Source organism: Epinephelus moara, chromosome 2 (genome assembly GCF_006386435.1).
Source record: "Epinephelus moara isolate mb chromosome 2, YSFRI_EMoa_1.0, whole genome shotgun sequence".
NCBI lineage: Eukaryota > Metazoa > Chordata > Actinopteri > Perciformes > Serranidae > Epinephelus > Epinephelus moara.
In genome coordinates, this window is record NC_065507.1 from 24,782,462 (window position 1) to 24,809,100 (window position 26,639).

Sequence of the window (26,639 nt, forward strand, 5' to 3'; positions counted from 1 at the left end):
ATGTTATTGATATATAATTATATTATATTACATTTTTAAACAATGACAACTCTATCATCCCAGACATTAAATAAACAAATAAAGCAAATGGCTGAGAAGGGTTTGATTTGTTGGTTTTTGTATGAAAACCAGTTTTTTTTTGTTTGTTTGTTTGTTTTGGTTTTTTAGTGGTACAAAGCAGGAATTACGGTCTAGCTGAAATGGGCTCGTCAAAGTCTTGGTAAAGCAAAATCTTTGACGTCTTTCTAAACTGTTAAACTGTTTTTCACTGCTTCTGTGTCTAGGAGCCATCCTTACCTCCTCTACTATATAAAAACTATGTTACTACTGAAATTAGAGTGTGTTACACCACTGGAAAAGAGATGAAATAATCATGAGAGTGATACGTATGGTGCTTCCTCAACAAGTTATTTACTGGATTGAGGAATTACCGCTATTTTCCCTAGGTAGTGGGTGGAGCCAGAAGCAATCGATCTTTGAGTAACACATCGAGACCACTGTGTGGATAACAGGCTATCATAAAAATAAAGCAAACTATTTAAAATTGATACTCTCTAACATTTTACTATGATGGAGATTTTAACTGTTTTTATTGATTTTTATGTTTCTAATCTCTCCTTATGAATTGTACTTGTAAATCTATTTATCCTTTTTTATTCTCACCGCAGGTTTTAACATTATGATACAACATGAATTTGCAATATATATCACTTATCACCCTTGCACAATATCATTGTTGTTTCTAGTGCCCACTCTGTGTCAGCAGCAAGTCTGCTATATCCCACAAGCTTTCTTAGCTCTTTCAGTCTAATAAATATATGAACAAACATCTCTGTTAAACGCCAAAGTCATAAAAGCACTAGTCTCTATTTACAGACTCTACATTCAGTGAATGTAGAATCTGTAGGCAAACCCCGGAGATCTTGCGTCCGGAAGAAGAGCGGAAGAGCCCTGGTTTCCGGTTGTAGGCTGTTTGTAGTCCGCGTGATATTGACCAATCACGTTTGAGCCGGCTGCAGTTGTTGCCAAGTTAAACGGTCCGTGCGGTGAACTAACGAGACGGAACATAATTGGTGTCACTGCAAACTCTGAATCCATCGCAATGGTTCAGCATATTTACTTATATATAAACGGAAGTCGGAAACAGAAATTCGGCTCCTCCGCCCAAATCAAACCGGAATGCCAAAAAATCGGGGGTCTGTCCCCAGAGGCTGTATCGCCGTCTGCCAGAAGTCAGATGCCGAATACAGCCGATGGGTTCCGAGAATGTATAAGCACAAGCTAAACAGCCATCACTAATGTACTTTTCAGTTTTTCTGACCGGATTGCCTACCTGGCTTGCCAGCACTTTGGTGCTCACTGCTGTGGGTGTGTTCTTAAGATAAGATAAGATAAGATAAGATATGATAATATAAAATAAAGTTAAAAAAAAAAAGAAAAATAAAGATTAAAAAATAGAAAATATGTATATACAGTATATGTATCTCTCTCTCTCTCTCTCTCTCTCTATATATATATATATATATATATATGTATGATCATCAACCTTTGGCATAAGGTATTCTGGTACCAGGTACACACATGAACGATCTTATGCTTGAACATGGTGTTTGTTGTGAACAATTCAATATGAGCAACTCCAATAACAAGACACCACTTCAGTTCAGATAAGACTGTTCCTCACAATCACACCCCTCAAAGTTTCTCTGTTAGTAACAGAGTGTTGTCTCTGGCTGGTAAAATTACATCAGAGGCCTCTAATATTTTATTTGAAGAATATTAGCTTTTGCCATCAAACAGAAGGCATCAGTGTAGCTGTGTTAACTAAACACTGAATGTAAAAGGTAGCAATTAAATTAATTGCATTGTATTCACTTATTCGTAATGTCTGATGTTGTTTATGTATTGTTTTGTTGTCAGCTGCTGTGTTTTGTATTTATATTAAACAGTGTATGTCTTAGGATGCAAGACACATTTCACAAAAAAACAACAAAAAAAAACAATGAAATCAAATCAGAATCATGGTTGGTAAAAACCAAAGGTTTAAAAAGGGTTTCTGGATAAGGTATAGGTTACCTAAATAAGAAGCCAGCTGGCCTATTTAGAACTGATTAAAAAATGCTCCATGTCAAAAACCCCAATAACTGCAGCAGATACAGATCCTAAAGCTGCATTAAAGATCACTTTATGCCGTAAATGGCTTGTTTGCAATGCACTACAATACTTTAACCTCACTCTTATTCTGTCTACTGAAAACTTTTTTTTTTTAGATGAATTATCTGCTGTTAAATCTGTATGGCTTTCTGGTGTTTCAACATGATTTGTCAATATCTATTTATCTGATGGACAACTGGTCGGCAAGAAACACTCCTTGATTTTTTCCCACGTACTGTTGTTTGGAAATTTAAAACAAACTGCAACAGAGGTCTCATGAGTTTCAACCCATAGTGTGGACACTATGGACACTTTACACAGCAATATTCATTAACATTTTTTTTTACACTGCATGACTGTCCCCCACTTGATGTTGTCTTTTTGCACAGTCATTGCACTACATATGCTCTCTTTTAGGCCACTACTTATGCTTATTATTATTTTTTTGTATCTTTTGCATGCCTAGTTTTTTTTAAATTTTTTCTCTTCTTGGCTGCTGCAACACTGGAATTTCTCAGTTGTGGGATTAATAAAGGTGTATCTTATCTTATCAACAGTTATTTGGGCATTTGGAGATATCATTGGGTGCTATGATAAAAGAAGGGAGTAGTAGTTCAAACATAGATAAGTGTTAGTAAAATATCAATGATTTTATAAATCATTTTATAAATGTCAAGAAAGAACTCAGTACCATGCATGATATGCATTTTGACTGTATTCACTTTATTTTATATTTTCAGCACTAAATGAAAAATATTTGTAAAGCAGTGTTGGGAACTTTTGGTTAAAAGTATTAAAATGTCCATCAAAAATAGTGAATAATTACTAGAAAAAAATATAATTAGTTATATTAAATAATGTTATTTAATTTACATAAAATCACCTCCTGGGACACTATTTCCCAAAAATAACAGAATAAAAAGGGAAATTATAGCCAAACAATAAATGCAGTCTAACAACAAATATATTAAACTATCAATTATTGGGCTAAAATAATAAGTATAACCAAAATTAGTTAGTTAGTTTTCGACACAACAGGGTTTGGAAAATCATTGACTCTTGTGCACTATTAAACAGAAAACAAGTATAGTTTCCAAAAACCTTTATTCAAATGAAAGCAAGCAAAAATGAACACACAAATCTACAATCTAAATAAACCTAACTAAAGACTAAGACACAAAAGTGTGTGTGTGTGTGTGTGTGTGTGTGTGTGTGTGTGTGTGTGTGTGTGTGTGTGAGGGTGTGTATGTTTGTGTGTGGGTGGGTGAATGCATGTGAGAGAGATTGTGTGTGTGAGAGACAAAGGCTGCCTGGCCTTCAAAACAAAATGCCTGACAAAAGAAAGCTACAAGAAGATTGCTGAAACATGTGGTCAGTAAGGGAACAATAGAACTATGAAAATGTGTAAAGCTTTGAGTTGCCTCTCTGAGTGCAGTTGTGTTTCAAAGCCACATTAGATTATATGTGTACTATCTGTGTTGTCTAAAAGTGCCAGGTTAATACAAATGATATTTAGTTCCATGAAAGACCCTGGGTCTGTGTGAAGCATTAGCTTTCTGACATCAGCTTAGCTTTGGCAAAGCCAACTACCCAATAACCTAAATACAAAGAGATCACATCAATAACTCATGTTTAATACATAAACACTGACATAAGTTAAGCAGTGTTGCTTAGCCTATAGAAGTGTAAGTTTGGGGCTAACTCAATTTTGTTACTCCTTTGCTTGTGAGGTTAGCCTGCAGAATTTGTGTCTGCTGAAGGCACTAACTTGTTAAATCTTCTTTGCCACTAAGAGAAGTTCTGTGTCTGTGTATTCTTTTGTTGGCTCAGTAACATTGCTGGGTCATGTGCCAAAGTGAAAAATGGTGATTAAATGCATGGGTTTTCACATGGAGGTTTGAAAAAGTAGAGGACTGTGGGAAAATTGCAAATGTATACTGTATGTTGCACTTTTATCTGTTTCCATGCCCCATATGGGTTAAGATTGATTTTTATTTATTAAATGTTTCTTGGTGTTCTTCTCTGGCTTTAACAATATGATGAAACACTTTGGAGCAAATATACACAGTATTAGTCCAAAACTGGAGGCCAGAATAGCAAATATCTCCACAGCCACAGTAAATTTCCCAGGAGAGCTGACATATGCTGGGATAAAGGTGATCCAGACTGCACAGAATATCAACATGCTGAAGGTGATAAGTTTGGCTTCATTAAAATTATCAGGTAGTTTCCGGGCTAGGACAGCTAACACAAAGCAAAAGGCAGCCAGTAGGCCTATGTATCCAAGCACAGCCCAGAACCCTATAGCTGAGCCTAATGCACACTCTAGAATAATTCTTTCTTTGTATGTGGTGAGGTTTGTCATTGGAAAAGGGGGACTAAGAACCAACCATATAGTACATATTAAAACTTGTATGAATGTAAGAAATACTACAGTCATTCTTTGCTGTGGAGGACCAAACCATTTCATCACATTACTGCCTGGGAGTGTAGCTTTGAAGGCCATTAATACTACAATTGTTTTTCCGAGAACACAAGACATACAGAGGACAAAGGTGATCCCAAATGCTGTGTGGCGCAGCATGCAGGACCACTCAGAGGGTGGTCCAATGAAGGTTAATGGACATAAGAAACATAGAGTCAGGGAGAAGAGCAGCAGGAAGCTCAGCTCAGAGTTGTTGGCCCTGACAATCGGGGATTTCCTGTGACGATAGAATATAGCTGCTGTTATAGTCGCAATACAGGCACCACCAACTGAGAACACAACCAGGATGATTCCTAGGATCTCGCTGAAGGAAAGAAACTCTACAGGCTTGGGGAGACAAGTGACTCTCTCTGCATTAGGCCAGAACTCCTTGGGGCAAGGGAAACAATCAGGGGAATCTGAAAAATTAAATGGCTTTTAGCAATTGTATATTTGATGTTGTGAATATGTATTACAAAATAATAAATAAAGTACCTGTAACATTGCTAATCTCTCCTTCGGGACACAGTATACAGTCATAACAGCAGATGGGTTTTCCTTTCTGCAGCACTTTACGAGTTCCTGGAGGACAGCTGTCAGTGCACACTGACACAGGCACCTGACACATAGATACAAACAGACTCACACATATTCAGGTGTGCTACAAAGCTGTGAGGATTAAAGGATAGGCTCACAGTTTACAAGTCTTTCTTATAACAATTTTCACATGTCAATATGTGCATTATGTGTATGTGTATTGTCAGTTTTCAGGTACAAAATCCACAGTACCTGTTGTGTGTAAACATTCATTTTGAAATTCAGCTGAAGCTAAAATGACATGTATATGTGAATGTATGTGTTTGGAAGAGAAAGTGAGTGAGAGGAGGTGAGTCACTGGCCCAAATCTGTGATATTTCCAGTAAACTTACCCAAACCCACCCACTGGTTGTTCCACATATCACTACTGAGCAATTAAACACTGTGGGCTGTGTTGGGAACTAACCATGACAGGTTCATTGCTGTTCTACCATACAATCTAGTGTCTGCTAGTTGCTGTGGTGGAAAAAGCTATGATAATTTTCATTTTCAACTTGCTTTGAAATATGTCTATTATTTGTTGGTAAAATGAAAAAGGTTAGAAAGTCCAGGTTTGAGGTCATCTGTCTACCAGCCACAACTTTTAGATGCATCCTTTTGTTCCATATGACATGTATGACTGGTCTTCATAAACAGTAACAAAACAAACATATCTGAGTGGTAGCATACAGACAATGAATGCAAATCCATGTTTATAATAGAAATTAAATATGTTTGAAATTCTTGATCAAATGCTCACAGTTGGGTTGGTCGGACTGGCCATTGGGAGCACCAGTTGTTCTGGACTTTGATTGTGCACTAGCATCGCCCCTGATCTTCCCTTCTAATTTAGCTTCCTTATACCTGATGCCCCTGTGACCCTGCACCAAGATAAGTGGTTACAGACAATGGATAAAGTAATGANGGAAACTTTCGCATGAACACTTACTTGAAAAATATAAAGGGAAACTTTCGCACTAAATATACTGTAAATGTGGAAAAGATCTCTTCACAGCTGGTAGAAATATGAGTATCAGGGTCCAAAAAACCCATATCGTACACTTTAAGATCACCAAAGTTGAATATGTTAATTCATTACTTGTGGGCTCCTTACTTGTGTGCCACCCTCCACCCAGGTGAGCTTCCTGTTGATACTGAACTCCCGGCCCGCTGGCAGTGATGCATCATAGTGTCCTACTGTCACCAACTCAATGCTGCCACTCTCACTTTTTTGCCAGTTAACCAGCTCGTATTTGGCCACAGGATCCCCGTTGGCATCAAATGACACATCATAACCATTTTGGGAAAAATTTACTTTCTTCAGCTGTGTGAGAACCTGTCAGGATGAAGTAATGTTAAACAATGAGGGACAGAAATGAAAAAGAATGAAATAATAGTAATATTTAAACAATGAGGGACAGAAATGAAAAAGAATGAAATAATAGTAATATTCAACAAAATGTGTGTTGTAGCAAAAAACAAATAAACAAACAAATAAAACATTCACTTATTCTTTTACATATTTGTTTTGACTGACCTCTCTGGGCTCTGTCTTGGTGAATTTGTCACACTGAGTTGTAGAATTAGTTTCGTGACACACTGCATTATGAATGGCATGAGCTATTGCATAAACAGCCTTGTACACCATGTTAGTGATTCGCAACTGGGATGTGTCAGTGTACGGGGTTTGGATCATCTGTATGTCTTCAGTTCCATCACATATGCTTTTATCTGTGGCTGCACCTAAAAACACACAGAGACAGTGACAGGTATTTCTTAAACTTGACAGTGATTTTACATTATTACTCATCTGCATGTGCATGGCAATTAGTCACATTTATTAAATGCTAGAAAATGTTTGTATTTTTCTTGACTTAAATACTGAGATGATCTGTGTTAACATGTTCAAAATTGATCTGAAATTGTTGCCAACAGAATATCTAAATAAGACTACATACAGTACAGTGTAACTGATACATGCTAGTAAGTACAATTTTTAATCTTTATGTAGCTTGGTGATCTGAACACTGTGAATGTACTACACTATTGTTCAGGGCTTTGGTGTTGGCACTGTGAATATACTGCAGTTCATGAAAACCCCAAAATCATATCAAGGGCGATTTTTCATAGAAATGTACCTCATGTCTTTGTTCAATTTAAATTGACCTGAAAACAACAGTTATCTAGACACACTTTCAGTATATTAGCCTCATAAGAAGTACATGCATACTTAAACATATAGTACAACTGATGCATGCTAATAAGTACAGTTGTAGAGCTTTATTAGTACTTTGTTTAGCCTGCTGGCGGAAAGGTCCATGTGTGCTTGTGTTCAAGACAACAGAGTGTCTAAATGTGACAGGGAAAATTGTCATATCAACTGAAATTATTAATATACTTTTAATTTCTGTGCACCTTATATCTTTGTTTAATATCTGTAATTTCCCCGTCAATTTAGGATTTGGTCTTGAAGACGCTACTGCTCCACTCAGACAGACAAAAAAACAAAACACCATAACATGACCACAAGGACTGTGAATGTGACGTGTCAATAATCAGCACTGCTTCCTCACTTTTTCTCAGCCTGCAGTTGAATGCATCCTCCCAGAACTCAGTAAGCACTGGAGAGGCAGCCACTTTAGAGGGAGAGAGATCCAGCAGGAAGTCTCTCAGACCTGGGATGACAGATTGCTCAATGGCAAATCCGATAGCTCCAGAACAGAAGCTGAACCTCAGCATGTCTGGGTCAGTTACCCAGGACTCACTGCCGATCCACTGGCGAGGTGGAAAAGGCTTGAGTGACAGCTCCTCCAGCAGGATCCTCATGTCTCCAGGGGATGTAAATGCCACAACAACCATAGCTGTCGACCTGGAGAGAGAGATAATATTTGGTCTCACTGACTATGTTCAGAAAATATGAGTAATAAATATTAAAGGAATAATCATGATGGATAACAGAAACATGCCAAGATAATTAAAAAAAAAGGCCAGTGTCAGCACAGGGAACAAAAGCACAGTCAGTGATGTAGAAACCTGCGGATAACATCAGCCACTCTCTGGATCCTGCTATGTGGGTGGGTCCGATAGAAAGATTCAGAGTATTCCACACAGATTCCCTCTTTGTGTGCTGCGTCCAGGAAAGACGCCATGCCATTATTGCCATAGTCTGAATCTGACCTGACAGCACCTATCCAGGTCCAGCCAAAGTGTTTTACCAGCTTGGCCAGAGCGTCAGCCTGAAACTGGTCACTAGGGATTGTTCTGAAGAAAGTCGGGTACTGCTGCTTATCTGACAGACATGCACAAGTGGCAAAGTGGCTCACCTAAAGGACACACCAGTGTCATTATTTACAGACAAAAAAATCAGTATTGTATATTAAACACAGTGTGCCAGAAATTTAAAAACAATTACTTGAGGAATGTTGAAAGACCCAACAATGCGAGATATGCTGATGGATGGTGTGGACCCAGACTCACCAACGACAGCCATCACCATACCAGACTGTGAGCAGTTGTCACCGGTATAAAACACCGGGTCCGGGCCGCTTGAAAGCTGGAATGCCACATGCACAGCCACAGGCACTGAGGCACACGAGTCAAAGATCTGATAACCGAGCTTGATGCCAGGCAGCAGCTCTGTGCTATTATTAATCTCTTTGATGGCAAAGACCATTGCACGTGAGAAGCGCAGTTCACGGGAGACAATGCTGCACACAGACACTTATGTCACTGTTCAAACTAACAGAAGGACAAGTCACAGTTGTAAAAGAAATACGCAACAAAAGATATGCAATTCAAAGTTACAAACTAGGATTGATACAATAACTGCACTGCATCTGTGGACCAAATACACATCAAAGTGTTGCCATAAAACAAAATTCAAAACACAGAATTCGATATCAGTCCAAAATTGGACCGTAATGCATAAATTAACAATAGTCAACTCAATCAAAATTCTTAAGTTAGTGAACTTTCCGTTTAAAAACACAGGGATGCTTATTTTCACACTCTACTGGTTTTTGTCAATATAATACCTGCAATTTATATGGCCAAATACTGAATTGGCACTGATTGGGTAATAAAAGATTTTTTTTTTTGTAGTTTTCTGTACCACCAAAATCTTTGCAACATGATTTTGCAAGCACAACATACAAATCAAACTTTTCTATCCACACACAGTTTAATATCCTCTTATCCCTCCATCTTCCCTCTTACTCACCTCCCTGTGCACCTTAGTGGCTCAGGCATGGTGGTGTAGTTGTATTTTAATGTGTGCATGTAATGATGTATGGCAAAAACCCCACCAATAACATAGTCACCATCCATTGAGAACGCACGTACACGAGTGTTACCCTGAAGTGTACATTTTACAGACGAAGCATCAGTTGCAAACCCAGCACCAGTCTTATCCTCATTAAACCCAGCCCCTTTTTTCATACTGTCCCCAGAACCATTCAAAGCAAGAGCTGAGTTCAGCTCCAGGAAACCAAGAGACAGCATCAGGCCAATAAAGAGAGCTGAGATCTCCATCCCTCAACTGTCTGCATGTGATCATACTGTGTGTGTTTTCACGGGTTTATAAAGATTTTCGGACAGAGCTTCCCCCCTCCCAATGAATATCAGTTTACTGTAGGGTAAAGAGGAGGCGCTTTTCCAGTGGTCTTTGATTAAGACTTGTCAATTTTTTATTTATTTATCTATTTATTTTTTTCATGTAGCATGCACAAAAAAGGACTTGAAATGAGCATGTGTCACTTTCTAAGCATAAATTGGGATTGATAGAGAAAAAGTTGACCAGGAAATGTGTGTAAATTTAGGAAAACTCTGACCCATGCATACCCACATTTTGGGGACATGGAAAATTGGTGACACATATGGTGAGGGGGTCAACTGAAGCCAGACTCACACATTTAAATTCACCGCATACCTTTATTGATATTTTATTAGCACAGGCTCACCATCACATTCCCCACCACCAGAGCAAAGAGTAGAAGGCTGGACTGTATGCTGCTGACACTCATTGTCAGCTGTGGGGAGCACTGTGTGCAGCTGGATGATGCCAGGCTGTGGCATGTGACAGGATTCAGAAAGTTTAGTTTTTGTTTTCCCGATAATGAGCGTTAATATACTAATAGACATTTTCACCTCAACCATGTTAACTAGGCTAACTGATTGATGTCATCAGTTGAATCCAAGATAACATCAAACAGCATTAGTTAGTCTAATTGTAGTACACTGTGTCAACAGTTTTCAATAATGTCATCTAATACTGTGCATGTATCAACAAGTACAATTTTAATTTTCATTCAGTTTCAATGTGTAAAATGGGTGCAGGAAACACGAGTGGTACGCCAAGTGCACACAGTGCACTGGAGACACTGCTATGCTAATCCTGCACATCTTCAACACCTGCACATATGGATTGTGTTAATTAGCAAAGACATCAGGGTGCAATTTTTTCATTCCAACTGAAAAAAAAAGTCAGAGTTGCATTTGATGAATTCACTGCATTAAAAGCAGCAGCAACATGTTCCCACTCTCTGCCTTTTCTTTAGTTTGTGACCTATGTGCTTTTTTACCTCCAGCTCACCCACATGCACCTCGATTTCTGCATCAGGAATATTTGTTTTCTTGGGTTTGCTCTCGGTCGTTGCCATGATTTACCAAAAGGAACCACTGATCAGCTGGTTCATGTCTATGCATCAACATTAATGAGGTGTTTTACATTGGTTATTTATGGTTGGGTGTGGACATGTAGAGGGCGGGATATGAGGGTCGTCTACGTGCGCACAATTCCAAGTTAATTTGGGGTTTATAAAAGAAAATTGTGTATTGGCAGGCATACACATATTTTTATAAATCAGAATATTTTTTGGTGTATGTATTATTTATTATTTGTACGTACACAAACATTTAGTGTGGATTATTTGCAGAGTTTTATAAATGAGGCTCCAGATATCTTTTTAATTTTTAAATATATTTAGACCTTTTCTTGCTTGGTTTTAGGTTATGATACAGTTAAGCCTGACAAATGCTCACCTTCAGTGGATTCCTTCTGTGCTTTAATCCTGTTTTAAATAATGCCGAAATGGAAATGGGCTATTATTGAAATAACAATGATTTTATTTAAAAAAAAAAAAAAGCTTAAGAAAAAACTCAGTGCTACCCATTTTTTTTAGGAAGTTTAACTTTATTTAACTTAATTTTATATATTCAGCCCATGAAAAACATCTCATTCATTTTCATCGACTTATCCCATGCCAGGTTGCATAGGGCAGCAGGCCGAGCAAGGAACTCCAGACATCCCCTTTTCCCAGCAATGATTTCCAGCTCCTCCCTGGGACCAAAACTGTAGGCCAGCTCCTCCCTGGGAACCATTCCTAGGTCAGATGAGATACAAATTCTCTCCAGCATGTTCTAGGTCTACCTCTGGGCCTCCTACCAGTACCTACCTTCTTAATCAGATACCCTGACAAACCTAAATGTCCCCTTTTGATACAAAAAAGCAGCATCTCAACACTGGGCTCCCTCTGGGTGTCTGGATTCCTTACCCTATCTCTGAGGCTGAGTTCAACCACCCTATGGGAGAAACTCATTTTGGCTGCTTATACACACAATTTCATTGTTTTCTGTCACTACCCAAACCTAATGACCATAAGTGAGGCTCAGAACATAGAAGGACTGATAAACTGAGAGCTTTGCCTTCCACCTCAGCTCCCTCTTGACTACGGCGGTCCAATGCCATGGACCAATCACTGCTGATGCTGCAACAAACTGGCTGTCCGTTTCACACTTGACTCTACTCTTACTTGTTAACCTTAGACACAAGAACGCCTTCTTTTGAGGAGTAACTTTCTCTTTCAACTCAGGGAGGCAAACCACTATTTTCCGGCAGAGAACCCAGACTCACACTTGAAGTTACTGACTCTCATCCCGAATGCTCGCTTCACACTTGGCTGCAAACCACTCCAGTGCGTGCTGGAGGTCATGGAGTGATAAAGCCAACAGAACTCCTTAATCTGCATAGAGCAGAAATGCAATTCTGAGGTCCCAAACTGGACTCTTTTCTCCCCCTAGCTGCACTTTGAGATCCTGTCCATAAACATCACAAACAGAACTGGTGAAAAGGGACAACCCTGGCAGAAGCAAACACTCAAAATTAGTTTTACTTTCTGCCGAGTATACAGACAAAGCTCTCACTTTGGTTTTACTAGGACCAGATAGCTTGTAGCTATGACCCCCAATACCCTATATTCCCGCAGTACTCCTGCGTCCCCTGGGGATGCAGACATGAGCCTTCTCCAAGTCCACAAAACACATGTAGACTGAATGGGCAAACTCTCATGACCCCTCCAGCAGCCCTGCAAGTGTAATGAGCTGGTCCACTGCTCCAAGGCCAGGATGGAATCTGCATTAATCCTCATGAGTCTGTGGTCTTACATTCAGTTGGAATCTCCTATCCAGCACCCTGTAATCAACTTTCCCAGTGAGGGTGAGCAGTGTGATACCCCGATAATTGGAGCATATCCTCAGGACCCCTTTTTTATTCGGGGGGTGGGGTGACTGGCCACTGAGGAGTTTCTGACTACATCTGTTACCTTTGCCAGGGAAATGGTTGAGTCTTCAAACTCTGTCCTCTGAGGATGTGTTGGCCAAGTTCAGGAGTCCCTCAAAGTGTTCTAGCAACTGCTCAACAATATCCCCAGTCTGGGCCAGCAGACAGCCTCCTTCACTGCTGGTGTGCACCAACAGGCTCTTGGGCTGCCACAACAACTGGCACTGACAACCTTCTGACCACAACTTCTAGCAGCTGCCACCGCAATTTAGGTTTTCAAGATGGCCATCTCAGATTGTAGGTTCCCAGCCGCCCCCAGGATGTACGGAAAATTCTTCCAGAGGTGGAAGTTGAAGATCACAAGCGCATAATCCAATCCAATTTCTGGTTCATCCTCACTGTACGTTTGGGTTTGCCTGGTCTGTCTGGCAGCCTCCCCCGCCATCTGATCCTATGCCCCCCCAGGTTTTAATTAGTTTTTAGCTCTGCTCCTCTCTGTACCTGTTTCTCTAAGACGTGTGGCTGCAGATCTGATGATGCAACCATTAGGTTAATCATTGATCTTTAGCATTGGGTGTTCTGGTACTAAGAACACTTATGAACCACCCTTTGCTCAAACAATGGTCTTCATTATGGCCAGTCCATGACTAGCACAGAAGTCAGCCCCCTTCCAGGTTTCTCCATATTTTGCCATGAGAGCGTTCCTCAGAGTCCCTCAGCAGAACTAGCCAGAACTTTCTTGAGGCCAACCAAAAGTCCTCCCCCAACTCCTCCCACACCCAGATATTTGCTTCTGCAACTTCCACACCTGCAGCCCTTGCTCATCATGAATCCTAGGTCTGACATTCGTTTGAAGCCATCTTTCCAGCACCCTTTTATAAACTTTCCCAATGAGGCTGAGCAGTGTGATACCCAAAAAGCTGGAGCACACCCTCAGGTGCCCTTTTTTGGGGTGGGTGGGGGGGACTAACAACCAAGCTAAGACAACTAACAACATTCAGAGCCCTTAGCATCTCAGAGTTTATCTCATCAACATCCGGTGACTTGCCACTGTGAAGCATTTTAACGACATCTGTGACCTCTGCCAGGGATAATGGTGAGATTTCCCCTGATAGTCAGACTCTTCCTCCTCCATGGAGGATGTGTTCGTCAGGTTCAGTCCCTCAAAGTGCCCTTTCCATCACTCGACAATATCCCCATTCCAGGTCAGCAGGGTGCTTCCTTCACCACTGGTGTCCTCCTGCGGGTTCTGCTGGAACCACGACTGGCACCGATGACCCTCTGACAGCAGATGCCTCAACAATGGAGGATTTCAACATGGTCAGCTCAGATTCTTTGTCCCCAGCCTCCCCCAGGATGTACTGGGGCCTTGTGAGTATCCCTTCACCCGCCCAGCACCTCTAACCCTGGGCAATTCTGGAGAGGTGAGGGTCCAGCCCGTTTCTAAGAGTGTGGTTCCAAAACGGGTGCTATGCAAAAAGCTGAGTCCAGCTATATTTAGTTGATACCGTTTCACCTCCACCACCAGCTCCAGTTCTTTCCCTGCCAAAGAAGTGACATTACAAGTCCCTTGAGCCAGTCTGTGATGCCAGGGGTCAGCACAACTAGGGCCCCACCCCTGCCTGCCTGCCACTTGGCTCAAAATGCACCTGATCCGGATGCCTTTCCCTGCAGATGGTGGGCCTAAAGGGTGGTAGTTTCATGTTGTTCTTTCAGGCTGTGTGCCCCGGTGGGCCCCATGTGCTAATGGCATAAAAAAGAAATACATTAACATATTAAAAGGACATTTAGAAAATGAAAATGTTGAATAAAAATGACCCTATAAATGGAAATTTACAACTTAACACTGTATGTTGTCATCTTAACTATTTCCAAGCCTTGGGTGTCTTAGGATAGATTTTTATTCATTAAAAGTTTCTTGGTGTTCTTTTCTGGCTTAAACAATATGATGAAACACTTTGGAGCAAATATACACAGTATTAGTCCAAAACTGGAGGCCAAAATAGCAAATATCTCCACAGCCACAGTAAACTTCCCAGGAGAGCTGACATATGCTGGGATAAAGGTGATCCAGACTGCACAGAATATCAACATGCTGAAGGTGATAAGTTTGGCTTCATTAAAATTATCAGGTAGTTTCCGGGCTAGGACAGCTAACACAAAGCAAAAGACAGCAAGTAGGCCTATGTATGCAAGCACAGCCCAGAACCCTATAGCTGATCCTAATGCACACTCCAAAATTATCCTATTGTTGTATGTGGTGAGGTTTTTCATTGGAAAAGGGGGACTAAGAACCAACCATATAGAACATATTAAAACTTGTATGAATGTGAAAAATACTACAGTCATTCTTTGCTGTGGAGGACCAAACCATTTCATCACATTACTGCCTGGGAGTGTAGCTTTGAAGGCCATTAACACTACTATTGTTTTTCCAAGAACACAAGACATACAGAGGACAAAGGTGATCCCAAATGCTGTGTGGCGCAGCATGCAGGACCACTCAGAGGGTGGTCCAATGAAAGTTAATGGACATAAGAAACATAGAGTCAGGGAGAAGAGCAGCAGGAAGCTCAGCTCAGAGTTGTTGGCCCTGACAATTGGGGATGTCCTATGATGATAAAACACAGCTGCTGTTATCACTGTAAGACAGGCGCCACTAACTGAGAATGCAGCCAGGATGATTCCTAGGACCTCGCTGAAGGAAAGAAACTCTACAGGCTTGGGGAGACAAGTGTCTCTCGCTGCATTAGGCCAGAACTCCTTGGGGCAAGGGAAACAATCAGGGGAATCTGAAAAAGAATAAATGAAAAAGAGCTTTCAAACAGTGTCATACTATATATTTGATGTTGTACAGTAGATATGCATGAGAAAAAAAACCCTGTACCTGTAACATTGCTAATCTCACCCTCAGCACATGGTTTACAATCATAACAGCAGATGGGTTTTCCTTTCTGCAGCACTTTACGAGTTCCTGGAGGACAGCTGTCAGTGCATACTGACACAGGCACCTGACACATAGATACAAATCAGGTGTGCTACGAAGCTCTAAGGATTAAAGCATAGGTTTGCATTTTTCAAGTATGTCTTAAAACAATTTTTACATGTCAATATGTGCATTGTGTATGTATGTATGTATGTATGTATGTATTGTCAGTTTTGGGGGACAAAATCCACAGTACCTGTTTTGTGTAAACATGCTCGTGCTCACATGCCAATATGTGTACTGAAAGTGTTTTTGGTCTCTGTAAACATTTCCACTGTCTGTATTGGCTGTGGTTATATTTTAAGGTTACAGTCTTTTAAACATAAATTTCCTTATTGTGAACACTTACTTGGAAAACACAAACAGTGAATTTCATGATAAAAATAGTGTAACTTAAGTGTCGATGTCTTCACAGCCAGAATGCACAGGAGGAACAGAGTTCAAAAAAACACATATCGTACCCTTTAAGATTTCCAAATTTGGATATGTTAAATCATTGCTTTTGGGCTCCTTACTTGTGTGCCACCTTCCACCCAGGTGAGCTTCCTGTTGATGCTGAACTCCCGGCCCGCTGGCAGTGATGCATCATAGTGTCCTACTGTCACCAACTCAATGCTGCCACTCTCACTTTTTTGCCAGTTAACCAGCTCGTATTTGGCCACAGGATCCCCGTTGGCATCAAATGACACATCATAACCATTTTGGGAAAAATTTACTTCCTTCAGCTGTGTGAGAACCTGTGAGGATGAAGTAAAACAAATAAGATTTTAAATAATACTCAGTAAAATAAAACATTTATTACATATTAGGTACACTGATTTTTTTTTATATTTTTACTGACCTCTTTGGGCTCTGTCTTGGTAAATTTGTCACACTGAGTTGTAGAATTAGTTTCCTGACACACTGCATTGTGAATGGCATGAGCTATTGCATAAACAGCCTTGTACGCCATGTTAGTGATTCGCAACTGAGATGTGTCAGTGAATGAGCTCTCGATCATCTGTATGTCTTCACTTCCATCGCATACACTTTTGTCTGTGGCTGCACCGGAAAGAACACAGAGAGATGTTTACCTCATATCTAAATTTATGTATCAATATTGCAAAAAAATATGCTTATTTTACATTTCAAATGACTGTTTTGAACACATTACTCTATTTTTTCTTCTTATTCATTAAAGTTGTAGTTGTGTCAGTCCTATATTTTTTACGTATTTATTTGTTTACCTTTATGTATTCCAGTTTGTGCTCACAATAATCAGTCATTAGATAATAAGTAATATTTTAAGTTTTATTTGTAAAAGGAAATATATTTTTTCTATAATTAGATATTGACTTGACCTGTTTTAATGCATTGAAAATAAATGAATTATGAATCATAGTATAGTGTAATATGATAGCCTATCATATGAACCTATGAATGACTTGTGTTAGTAAGTACAAGTTTTGTATGTTCATTCATCTTGGTGGCCTGGAAACTGTCTACATACAATTTTCTTACTTTTTCCCAGCCTGCAGTTGAATGCATCCTCCCAGAACTCAGTAAGCACTGGAGAGGCAGCCACTTTAGAGGGAGAGAGATCCAGCAAGAAGTCTCTCAGACCTGGGATGACAGATTGTTCAATGGCAAATCCAATGGCTCCAGCACAGAAGCTAAACCTTCTCATGTCAGGGTCAGTTACCCAGGACTCACTGCCGATCCACTGGCGAGGTGGAGAAGGCTTGAGTGACAGCTCCTTCAGCAGGATCCTCATGTCTCCAGGGGATGTAAATGCCACAACAACCATAGCTGTCGACCTGAAAAGACATTACAGTGCGTAATATATTTCTGCATAAATATAAAATATGTAGTTTCTTAATATGAAAAAAGGTTGGTAACACAAACAGGCATGAGAGTTGTTTTAGGATTTGGTCTTACTGACTGTATTTTTATAACAATATAATTCATATGAAAGAAATAAGCAAAGAAAATGATAAATGGTTAATTTGCAACTGAAAGAATGAAACAATCCTTCATCATATACTTAAAAGGACATTTTATGTAGTTTTGTGTGTAGTCGGCCAGTGTCCGCACAGGGAACAAAAGCACAATCAGTGATATAGAAACCTGTGGATAACATCAGCCACTCTCTGGATCCTGCTGCGTGGGTGGGTCCGAAAGAAAGATTCAGAGTATTCCACACAGATTCCCTCTTTGTGTGCTGCATCCAGGAAAGATGCCATGCCATTATTGCCATAGTCTGAATCTGACCTGACAGCACCTATCCATGTCCAGCCAAAGTGTTTTACCAGCTTGGCCAGAGCGTCAGCCTGAAACTGATCACTAGGGATTGTCCTGAAGAAAGTTGGGTACTGCTGCTTATCTGACAGACATGCACAAGTGGCAAAGTGGCTTACCTAAATGAAAACAACAGTGTAATTATTTAAGGGGACAGAAAAAAATCAGCACTGTACATGAAACACACAATTTACTAGAAATCAGAGTATTTACTTGAGGAATGTTAAAGGACCCAATGATGCGTGACATACTGATGGATGGTGTGGACCCAGACTCACCAACGACACCCATCACCATACCAGACTGTGAGCAATTGTCACTGGTGTAAAACACTGAGTCCTGGCCACTTGAAAGCTGGAATGCCACATGCACAGTCACAGGTACTGAGCCACATGAGTCGTAGATCTGATAACCGAGCTTGATGCCAGGAAGCAGCTCCGTGCTGTTGTTAATCTCCTCAATGGCGAAAACCATTGCACGTGAGAAGCGAAGTTCACGGGAGACAATGCTGCAAACACTCTTGACATTGTTTAAACTTATAAATAAAAGAACAGTTCACAATTTTAACAGAAATACATAATAAAGGAGTACTGCATGTCATAGTTATGAGCAGTAACTGATTGCTGTTTGTGCCTCTTTCAAACAAATACAGACCGACATTTAAGAATGGGCTGAACACCAAAGATTAAAACACAGGAAGAAATTCACATAAATTGTAAAGTATAGATTAACAGTAGTCAAGTGAATTATAGTCTTATTCATTTGTTCATTAAATTATTACCAACATACATACATATATATATATATATATATATATATATATATATATATATATATATATATGATAAAAGTATATACATTGTTTGTTTTGTTTTATTTATTTGTATATTTTGCAAATAATCTCTTAATCTTTGTGAATATAATACCTGAAGCTCTTAATGAAAATATTGAATTGTCACTGATTGTGAAATCATATGAATTCTTTGTTTTAAAGTTTTCAGTTCAGAAGCTTTGTAGTACAATTTTGAGCTCAGCATGCAAATCAAAACATTTTCATCCCCACACAGACTAACATCCTCTTATCCTCCGCTTCTCCTTCTTACTCACCTCCCTGTGCATCTTAGTGGCTCAGGCATGGTGGTGTAGTTGTGCTTCACTGTATGCATGTAGGAGTGTATGGAGAAAATGCCCCCAATAACATAGTCACCATCCATTGAGAAGGCAGGTAGACGAGTGGTACCCTGAAGCTTACACTTCACAGATGAAGCCTCAGTGTTGAACCCAGCCCCACTCCTAACCTCTTTAAACCCAACCTTTTGTTTCATACGATCCCCAGAACCATTCAAAGCAAGAGCTGAGTTCAGCTCACACAAACTCAGAGACAGCATCAGGCCAATAAAGAGAGCTAAGATCTCCATCCCTCAGTTGAAAGCATGTGATCATACTGTGTGTTGACATTAGTTTATATAGGTTTTTGGATAAAAGATTCCCTCATCCTACTTTATGTCAGCTTACAATACAGCAGACTGAGGATGCTCTTACCCAATGGTCGTCGATTAGCTCTTGACCAAGTTTTTTCTGTGGGCTGTATGTACAAAATACGGTCATCTGTATTCAGTGTCAACTTTTCTTTACTCCGCTTCCAAAGTCATACAATTAAAATATTGAATTTAAAATAACTTGTAAATCTATATTTTAAAATCAACAAGATGAAGACTGTGATGAATTTGTAGATAATAGGCTTTATGCTGTTTCCATCTTAACTGTTTCCAAACCTTGAGTGACTTAGGATTGATTTTTGTTCATTAAATGTTTTTTGGTGTTCTTCTCTGGCTTAAACAATATGATGAAACATTTTGGAGCAAATATACACAGTATTAGTCCAAAATTGGAGGCCAGAATGGCCTGCTGAAGTTCATACATTTGGCTTCATTGAAATTATCAGGTAGTTTCTGAGCAAGGACAGCTAACACAAAGCAAAAGACAGCCAGTAGGCCTATGTATCCAAGCACAGCCCAGAATCCAATACTTGAGTTCAGCCCACACAAACCCAGAAATAGAATCAGGCCAATAAAGAGAGCCGAGATGCATGTGATCACACTGTGTGTTGACATTGGTTTTTATAGATTTTCAGACAAATAATTCCCTAATCCTACTTTACTTCAGCTTACAATACAGCAGACAGACGATGCTCTTACCCCATGGTCATTGATTATTTCTTGTCCAAGTCTTTTCTATGGGCTGTATGTACAAAATACAGTAATCTGTACTCAGTGTCCATCTCTCTTTACTCTTCTTGCAAAGTTATCATTGTGAACACATAATGTCTTCCTTAAGTTGTAGGGTTTTTTTTTTTTTTGTTTGTTTTTTGCTTTGTTTTTAGCTCATATTCCAGTTTAGCCTACCAAATTCACACCTTTAATGGGTTGCTTGTGTGGTTTAATGCGGTCTTAAATAAATCAAATACAAAATATCATGGAAATAGCAATAATGGTATCAAAATTTCGAGTGAGAACTCACCACCACACCATTATGTTTTCAATAATTATTTTATTTAATTTAATTTCATTTCATTTCATACAATTTACTTTATATTGTCAGCATACGAATATTTCTCAAACAACACAATTACACACCACAAATGACAGTCATAAAATGAAAACATTAAATTTAAAACAACTTGTAAATCTACAAAATCAACAAGATGAAGACTGTGTAGAATTTGCGGATAATAGGATTTTTGCTGTTGCCATCTTAACTTTTCCAACCCTTGGGGGACTTAGGATTGATTTTTGTTCATCAAATGTTTCTTGGTGTTTTTCTCTGGCTTAAACAATATGATGAAACACTTTGGAGCAAATATACACAGTATTAGTCCAAAACTGGAGGCCAGAATAGCAAATATCTCCACAGCCACAGTAAACTTCCCAGGAGAGCTGACATATGCTGGGATAAAGGTGATCCAGACTGCACAGAATATCAACATGCTGAAGGTGATAAGTTTGGCTTCATTAAAATTATCAGGTAGTTTCCGGGCTAGGACAGCTAACACAAAGCAAAAGACAGCCAGTAGGCCTATGTATCCAAGCACAGCCCAGAACCCTATAGCTGAGCCTAATGCACACTCCAAAATTATTCTTTCTTTGTATGTGGTGAGGTTTTTCATTGGAAAAGGGGGACTAAGAACCAACCATATAGTACATATTAAAACTTGAATGAATGTGAAAAATACCACAGTCATTCTTTGCTGTGGAGGACCAAACCATTTCATCACATTACTGCCTGGGAGTGTAGCTTTGAAGGCCATTAACACTACAATTGTTTTTCCGAGAACACAAGACATACAGAGGACAAAGGTGATCCCAAATGCTGTGTGGCGCAGCATGCAGGACCACTCAGAGGGTGGTCCAATGAAGGTTAATGGACATAAGAAACATAGAGTCAGGGAGAAGAGCAGCAGGAAGCTCAGCTCAGAGTTGTTGGCCCTGACAATCGGGGATGTCCTGTGATGATAGAACACAGCTGCTGTTATAATGGTAAGACAGGCGCCACCAACTGAGAATGCAGCCAGGATGTTTCCGAGGATCTCGTTGAAGGAAAGAAACTCTACAGGCTTGGGGAGACAAGTGTCTCTCCTTGCATTAGGCCATAACTCTTTGGGGCAAGGGAAACAATCAGGGGAATCTGAAAATAAAATGGGATTTTAGTATTCATACATTTTATGTTATAGATATACATTACAAAAAACAAATAAATACAAAAATGTACCTGTAGCATTGCTAATTTCTCCCTCGGGACATGGTATACAGTCATAACAGCAGATGGGTTTTCCTTTCTGCAGCACTTTACGAGTTCCTGGAGGACAGCTGTCAGTGCACACTGACACAGGCACCTGACACATAGATACAAACAGGTGTGCTACAAAGCTGTGAGGATTAAAGGATAGGCTCATAGTTTACAAGTCTGTCTTAAAACAATTTTCACATATCAACATGTGCATTGTGCATGTGTGTATTGTCAGTGTTGGGGGACGAAATCCACAGTACCTGTTTTGTGTAAACATGAGATCTGAATTTCAGCTGACGCTGTAAAATAGGCTTCAGCAGTCAGAGTCAGACAACAGTTTTCTTCCAAAGTTAAAGACTGTCCTACAGATTCTGTGATAGGTGGCGCTATTAAGAGGGTAGGGGAAGCTTGGCTTTTCGATAATTAGCTTTGATTATTTATTTATTTTTATTTTTTTAATTAACCTTTCAACAAAATTAAGATTTCTGGAGGGCAACCTACTACTAGCAAACACTGAATTTACCATAACACTATATATTCGAAATTAGTCATTAGGTACATAGCACACATTTCCAGCCAAACTGCCTTCACCTGTGTGTGTGTGTGTGTGTGTGTGTGTGTGTGTGTGTGTGTGTGTGTGTGTGTGTGTTTGGAAGAGAAAGTAGCAGAGAGGAGGGCAGAAGTTACACTACTGCACAGATTTGGATGGCTGCTTTGTTTTCTTCCTGCCCACCCAAGTCTGTAATGTTTTCTAGTGAGCTAGGTGAAGCCACCGATTAGTTGTTCTGCATATCACTACCTACTGAGTGATTTAACTCTGTAGGCCATGTTTGGAAGTAGCCATTACAGGTGCATTAATATGGGTTCAAGCCCGAAGGGTTGAAGCCTTATTGTTTTTGTGCTGTTTTATTTTATTATTATTGTCTTCAGAAATATTTTTGCAAATTTCTGTGAGGTTGTACATTGTAAAGACATGAAATTCACACCATTTGTTGGAAGACGTGTGCGAATGCTGCTCAAGAAATATTACACCAATCACCCAGATGGGGGTGCTATAATTTAGGGTCAAAATTTCAATTTTGAAAAAGCCATGCCCCTAACACCATAACACGAATTGAGTTGAAACTTGACACACAAGTACAACTCAATGTGCTCTACAAAAAAACCTCAAGAACCATTAAGGTTCCCCCTGGAAAAAAAAAAAATAATAATCTGCCTGATTGAATTCTTTGAACAATAACATTTTTGACATCTCCTCCTAAGGAGAATTCAATCAGAATTTCATTACTGGCACTTTTACTGTCAGTGATATCTCAATAGGCTTTGAAGCTATTGACCAATGAACTCATGAGGGGGTGCGGCTTAGCACGTACATAGACCTAATTCCACAACCTTTAGGTCAGGCATTACAAACCTGGCAAGGATTGTCTTAACAGGTACCAGGAACATATTCTAAAAGTCTCATTCAAATTGACCACTAGGGGGCACCACAAATACAAATAATGGGTGTGGGATAATACAAATCAGACTATAAATGAGAAATTGATTAACCAATCATCACAAAACTTGCAGGGTATTCAATTTTGAAATTGATCAATAAGGAGGCACCACCAGTTCTAAACAAATAAAATGGCCTTTTGTAAAATTTGGCCAATAATCAATGAGGGTTTGTTCACAAATCATCAAACTCGTGGGCTTTTTTTGAGTAAGCCATTAAATCATGTCCCCAAAATATTTTTGCAGTTGACCCATAGCGAGCGACGGTGTTTCCAAAGAAGAGCGTGGCCCAGTAGAGATTTAGACATAAATAAAAGAGCGTCTGCTTGATTGTCATAAAACCTGTTGTTTATCTTTAAGGCAGGTGTCCTACACTGTAAAAGGTCTTGATCCTACTAGCTTTCAGGTTTTTAAGGTCCATTCTGTCTTGAACCCTGGTATTGACACTTGCGGCTATATTTGTTATTGTTATTTCAAATTTCAGAGGCTAAATATTGTTTTTTGAACGTTCTTATTATGTTTTTTGAACGTTCTTATTATGTTTTTTGATCGTTCTATTTCAATACCAACCAGTGTAGACTGTCTTTACAGTGTCCTACACTCATATTGTTGTTCATCGATTTTTGTTTTGTTTTGTATCATGTGTAAACCTACTGTCTGCTAGATAGTCCTTGTGGTGGAAAAAGCTATGATAATTTTCATTTTCAACTTGCCTATCATGCCTATTATGTGTTGGTAAAATAAAAAAAGAGATTATGAAGTACAGGTGTGAGATCGTCTGTCTACCAGCCACAACCTTTAGATGCACCCTCTCCTTTCATATGCTATGTATAACAAAACAAACAACCTGAGTATTCTAAATTAGCTTCCTTATAGCTGATGCCCTAGTGCCGTCTATGGATTCCTTTATTTGTTATCATCCCTTTACTGGAAACTTTCATACTTAATATACTCTAACTTTGGAGCTTATCTCTTTACAATTAGTATGGACAGGAGTAACAGGGACCAAAAATACATATTGTTTCCTTTAGGGGTGTCAAATTATCGCATTAATTGTGAATAATTAATTACAGCCATATTTAACGCGCTATGTTTTTTGATTGCGTTTATCTAATTTTGAATCTCTAACTTTACTGTTTCTGTATGCCACAGAGTTGCCTTTTATAGTTGCCCTAGCATGCAAGGATCTGACCTCCCCGGCAACCTCCGTGCCTTGTAGGGTGACCAGATGTCCCAAAAAATTCTGGACAGTCCTGAAATCCAAGCAGTTATCCCGAATCCCGAATCCTGCCCTTACTGTCCCGAAAATTACACTAGAGCAGAGTCTCGAGTAGTTATTGCCTGATAAAACATTAAAAACTGATGATGGTGGTTGAGTTGTCATGCAGTTCCCACCGGCTGCACATTGGCTGCAGGAGTTCCTACATGAATGATGGGTGTTGTAGTTTGAAGAAGAGAAGAGAGCGCAAGTTGCAGCTGTGAGGACAGGGAAAGCGCAGGCAGCCACGAGAAGGAGTGATTTGCACGTTGCAGTGCAGCCTCTTGTTCAAAACTGTTCTATAAACTGATACGGCTGTAACGAATGTACCAGGTGTCTTTTATCTATTGTTGCGTTAATCTGCAGCTATACTTTTAATGAAGCTGATTAAAAAAAATCTCTTGACAGCACTACTTTCCTTTAAGATCACCAAGTGTGAATATGTTAAATCATTGCTGTAGGGCTCCTTACTTGTGTGCCACCCTCCACCCAGGTGAGCTTCCTGTTGATACTGAACTCCTGGCCCGCTGGCAGTGATGCATCATAGTGTCCTACTGTCACCAACTCAATGCTGCCACTCTCACTTTTTTGCCAGTTAACCAGCTCGTATTTGGCCACAGGGTCCCCGTTGGCATCAAATGACACATCATAACCATTTTGGGAAAAATTTACTTTCTTCAGCTGTGTTAAAAGCTGCGAGGATGAAGTAAAGTTTGACAGTGAAGGACAGAAATGAAGACAGTGTAGAATAAAATAATATTTAATAAAATATAGGTTGTAACAGAAGATGGGCATCGGGGCGTTCACATATTTGTTTCAACTGACCTCTTTGGGCTCTGTCTTGGTGAATTTGTCACACTGAGTTGTAGAATTACTTTCCTGACACACTGCATTATGAATGGCATGAGCTATTGCATAAACAGCCTTGTACACCATGTTAGTGATTCGCAGCTGAGATGTGTCAGTGTACGGGCTTTGGATCGTCTGTATGTCTTCAGTCCCATCACACACGCTCTCATCTGTGGTTGCACCTAAAAACACACAGAGACAACTACAAGTGTATATAAGTCTTGACAATTATATTACATTGTTATTCATTAATCTATGTTTATCATCCTTTTTTGTATTATTTTCATTAGTTTTAAACTGCCAAGTGTGCCCTGTAGAAAACTGGTCACCAGGCAATTAGTCATTTTTATCAAAGGCAAAAAAAGTGCTTTTTTCCCCCTTGAATAACATAATAACATGACCTGTGTTAGCAAGTTTTAAATAGATAAATAATCTGAAATTGTTGCCAACAGAATAGCCGAATAAGACTACATACAGTGTAACTGATACATGCTATTAACTACAATTTCTAATCTTTATTTAGCTTGGTGGCCTGAATACTTTAGTTTTTTTAGTTTTAGTTTAGTTTATTTCTCGGATGTTGGACAAAGAAATAGAATACATTCAAACAGAATACATTCATTTGGAAATATAAATGAAGAGAGAAAAAAGAAAGAAGAAAAGAAAATGCAAAAGGGAAAGAAAAAAAACGAAGAAAAAAATGCAATAGAAATACAAATCCTATCATGACGCCCTTTTTTAGAAATCTCTGCAATTTTTATAATTTTAGAGTCCATATGTCCGAAAAAAGGGGATAGGGAGAAGCACTAAGCTTGTTGTGCCCTACCTCTAGTTTATACCCCTGACCAGTTAATATTTAAAGCTAAATTAGCAGCATACTGACTTTAGATTTGAGCTTAGATGGCAAAGCACATTGGTAATGCATCTATATAGATGCTTTAATATGATATATAACAATATTAAATTCTACAGTTTGGTGTATACAGTGTAACATGATAGGGCAAAGTCATTAATTAGATCATTTCCCCTTCTGCTTCATCTCTGTACCTGTTGAGAATTGATTGTTTTAGTCTGTTTTTGAATTGAATGATGTTTTTGCTCTGTTTCAATTCTTCCTCTAGCCCATTCCATAAGGTTACACCATGGGAGGAGATACTCATTATTTTAAGGGTTGTATGCATTACAGGTTTTTTAATGTTCAATGATCCCCTGAGGTTGTACCCCCCCCCCCCCCCCC

The 26,639-nt window shown here is 39.3% G+C and overlaps 3 protein-coding genes across 3 annotated transcripts in view; all 3 read right to left on the reverse strand.

Annotated features, from left to right (window-relative positions):
- Nucleotides 1-4,132: 4,132 nt before the first annotated feature.
- Nucleotides 4,133-9,457, reverse strand: LOC126407848 (extracellular calcium-sensing receptor-like). The gene is made up of 8 exons (XM_050073100.1): nucleotides 9,414-9,457; nucleotides 8,607-8,901; nucleotides 8,228-8,517; nucleotides 7,768-8,063; nucleotides 6,732-6,931; nucleotides 6,309-6,530; nucleotides 5,114-5,237; nucleotides 4,133-5,037 (listed from the first exon to the last, which is right to left on the reverse strand). The coding sequence occupies exons 1-8, from the start codon at nucleotides 9,440-9,442 to the stop codon at nucleotides 4,133-4,135; spliced, it is 2,361 nt and encodes a 786-aa protein (XP_049929057.1). The 5' UTR covers nucleotides 9,443-9,457.
- Nucleotides 9,458-14,636: 5,179 nt separating this feature from the next.
- On the reverse strand, nucleotides 14,637-19,253 carry LOC126401632 (extracellular calcium-sensing receptor-like). The gene is made up of 8 exons (XM_050062977.1): nucleotides 19,120-19,253; nucleotides 18,226-18,520; nucleotides 17,842-18,131; nucleotides 17,236-17,531; nucleotides 16,577-16,776; nucleotides 16,251-16,472; nucleotides 15,637-15,760; nucleotides 14,637-15,541 (listed from the first exon to the last, which is right to left on the reverse strand). Exons 1-8 carry the CDS (start codon nucleotides 19,224-19,226, stop codon nucleotides 14,637-14,639), a joined length of 2,439 nt encoding a protein of 812 aa, XP_049918934.1. The 5' UTR covers nucleotides 19,227-19,253.
- Nucleotides 19,254-20,791: 1,538 nt separating this feature from the next.
- LOC126407824 (extracellular calcium-sensing receptor-like) overlaps nucleotides 20,792-26,639 on the reverse strand; it is an 8,410-nt gene continuing 2,562 nt past the window's right edge. The window contains exons 5-8 of the mRNA XM_050073063.1: nucleotides 25,379-25,584; nucleotides 25,025-25,246; nucleotides 21,781-21,904; nucleotides 20,792-21,696 (exon numbers count right to left, since the gene is read on the reverse strand). Of these exons, the coding sequence (XP_049929020.1) occupies nucleotides 20,792-21,696; nucleotides 21,781-21,904; nucleotides 25,025-25,246; nucleotides 25,379-25,584 (1,457 nt within the window). The remainder of the gene's footprint in view (nucleotides 21,697-21,780; nucleotides 21,905-25,024; nucleotides 25,247-25,378; nucleotides 25,585-26,639) is intronic.

Coding starts and splice junctions, on each gene's coding strand:
- LOC126407848 (XM_050073100.1), bottom strand. CDS start 9,442: ATGCCTGAGCCACTAAGGTGCACAGGGAG. Junction 8,902..9,413: donor CCACTAAGGTGCACAGGGAG/GTGAGTAAGAGG, acceptor GTCTGTGTGCAG/CATTGTCTCCCGTGAACTGC. Junction 6,531..6,731: donor CCAAGACAGAGCCCAGAGAG/GTCAGTCAAAAC, acceptor TCATCCTGACAG/GTTCTCACACAGCTGAAGAA.
- LOC126401632 (XM_050062977.1), bottom strand. CDS start 19,226: ATGGATGGTGACTATGTTATTGGGGGCATTTTCTCCATACACTCCTAC. Junction 18,132..18,225: donor GGTCCTTTAACATTCCTCAA/GTAAATACTCTG, acceptor GTTTTCATTTAG/GTAAGCCACTTTGCCACTTG. Junction 15,542..15,636: donor TGAGATTAGCAATGTTACAG/GTACAGGGTTTT, acceptor ATTCTTTTTCAG/ATTCCCCTGATTGTTTCCCT.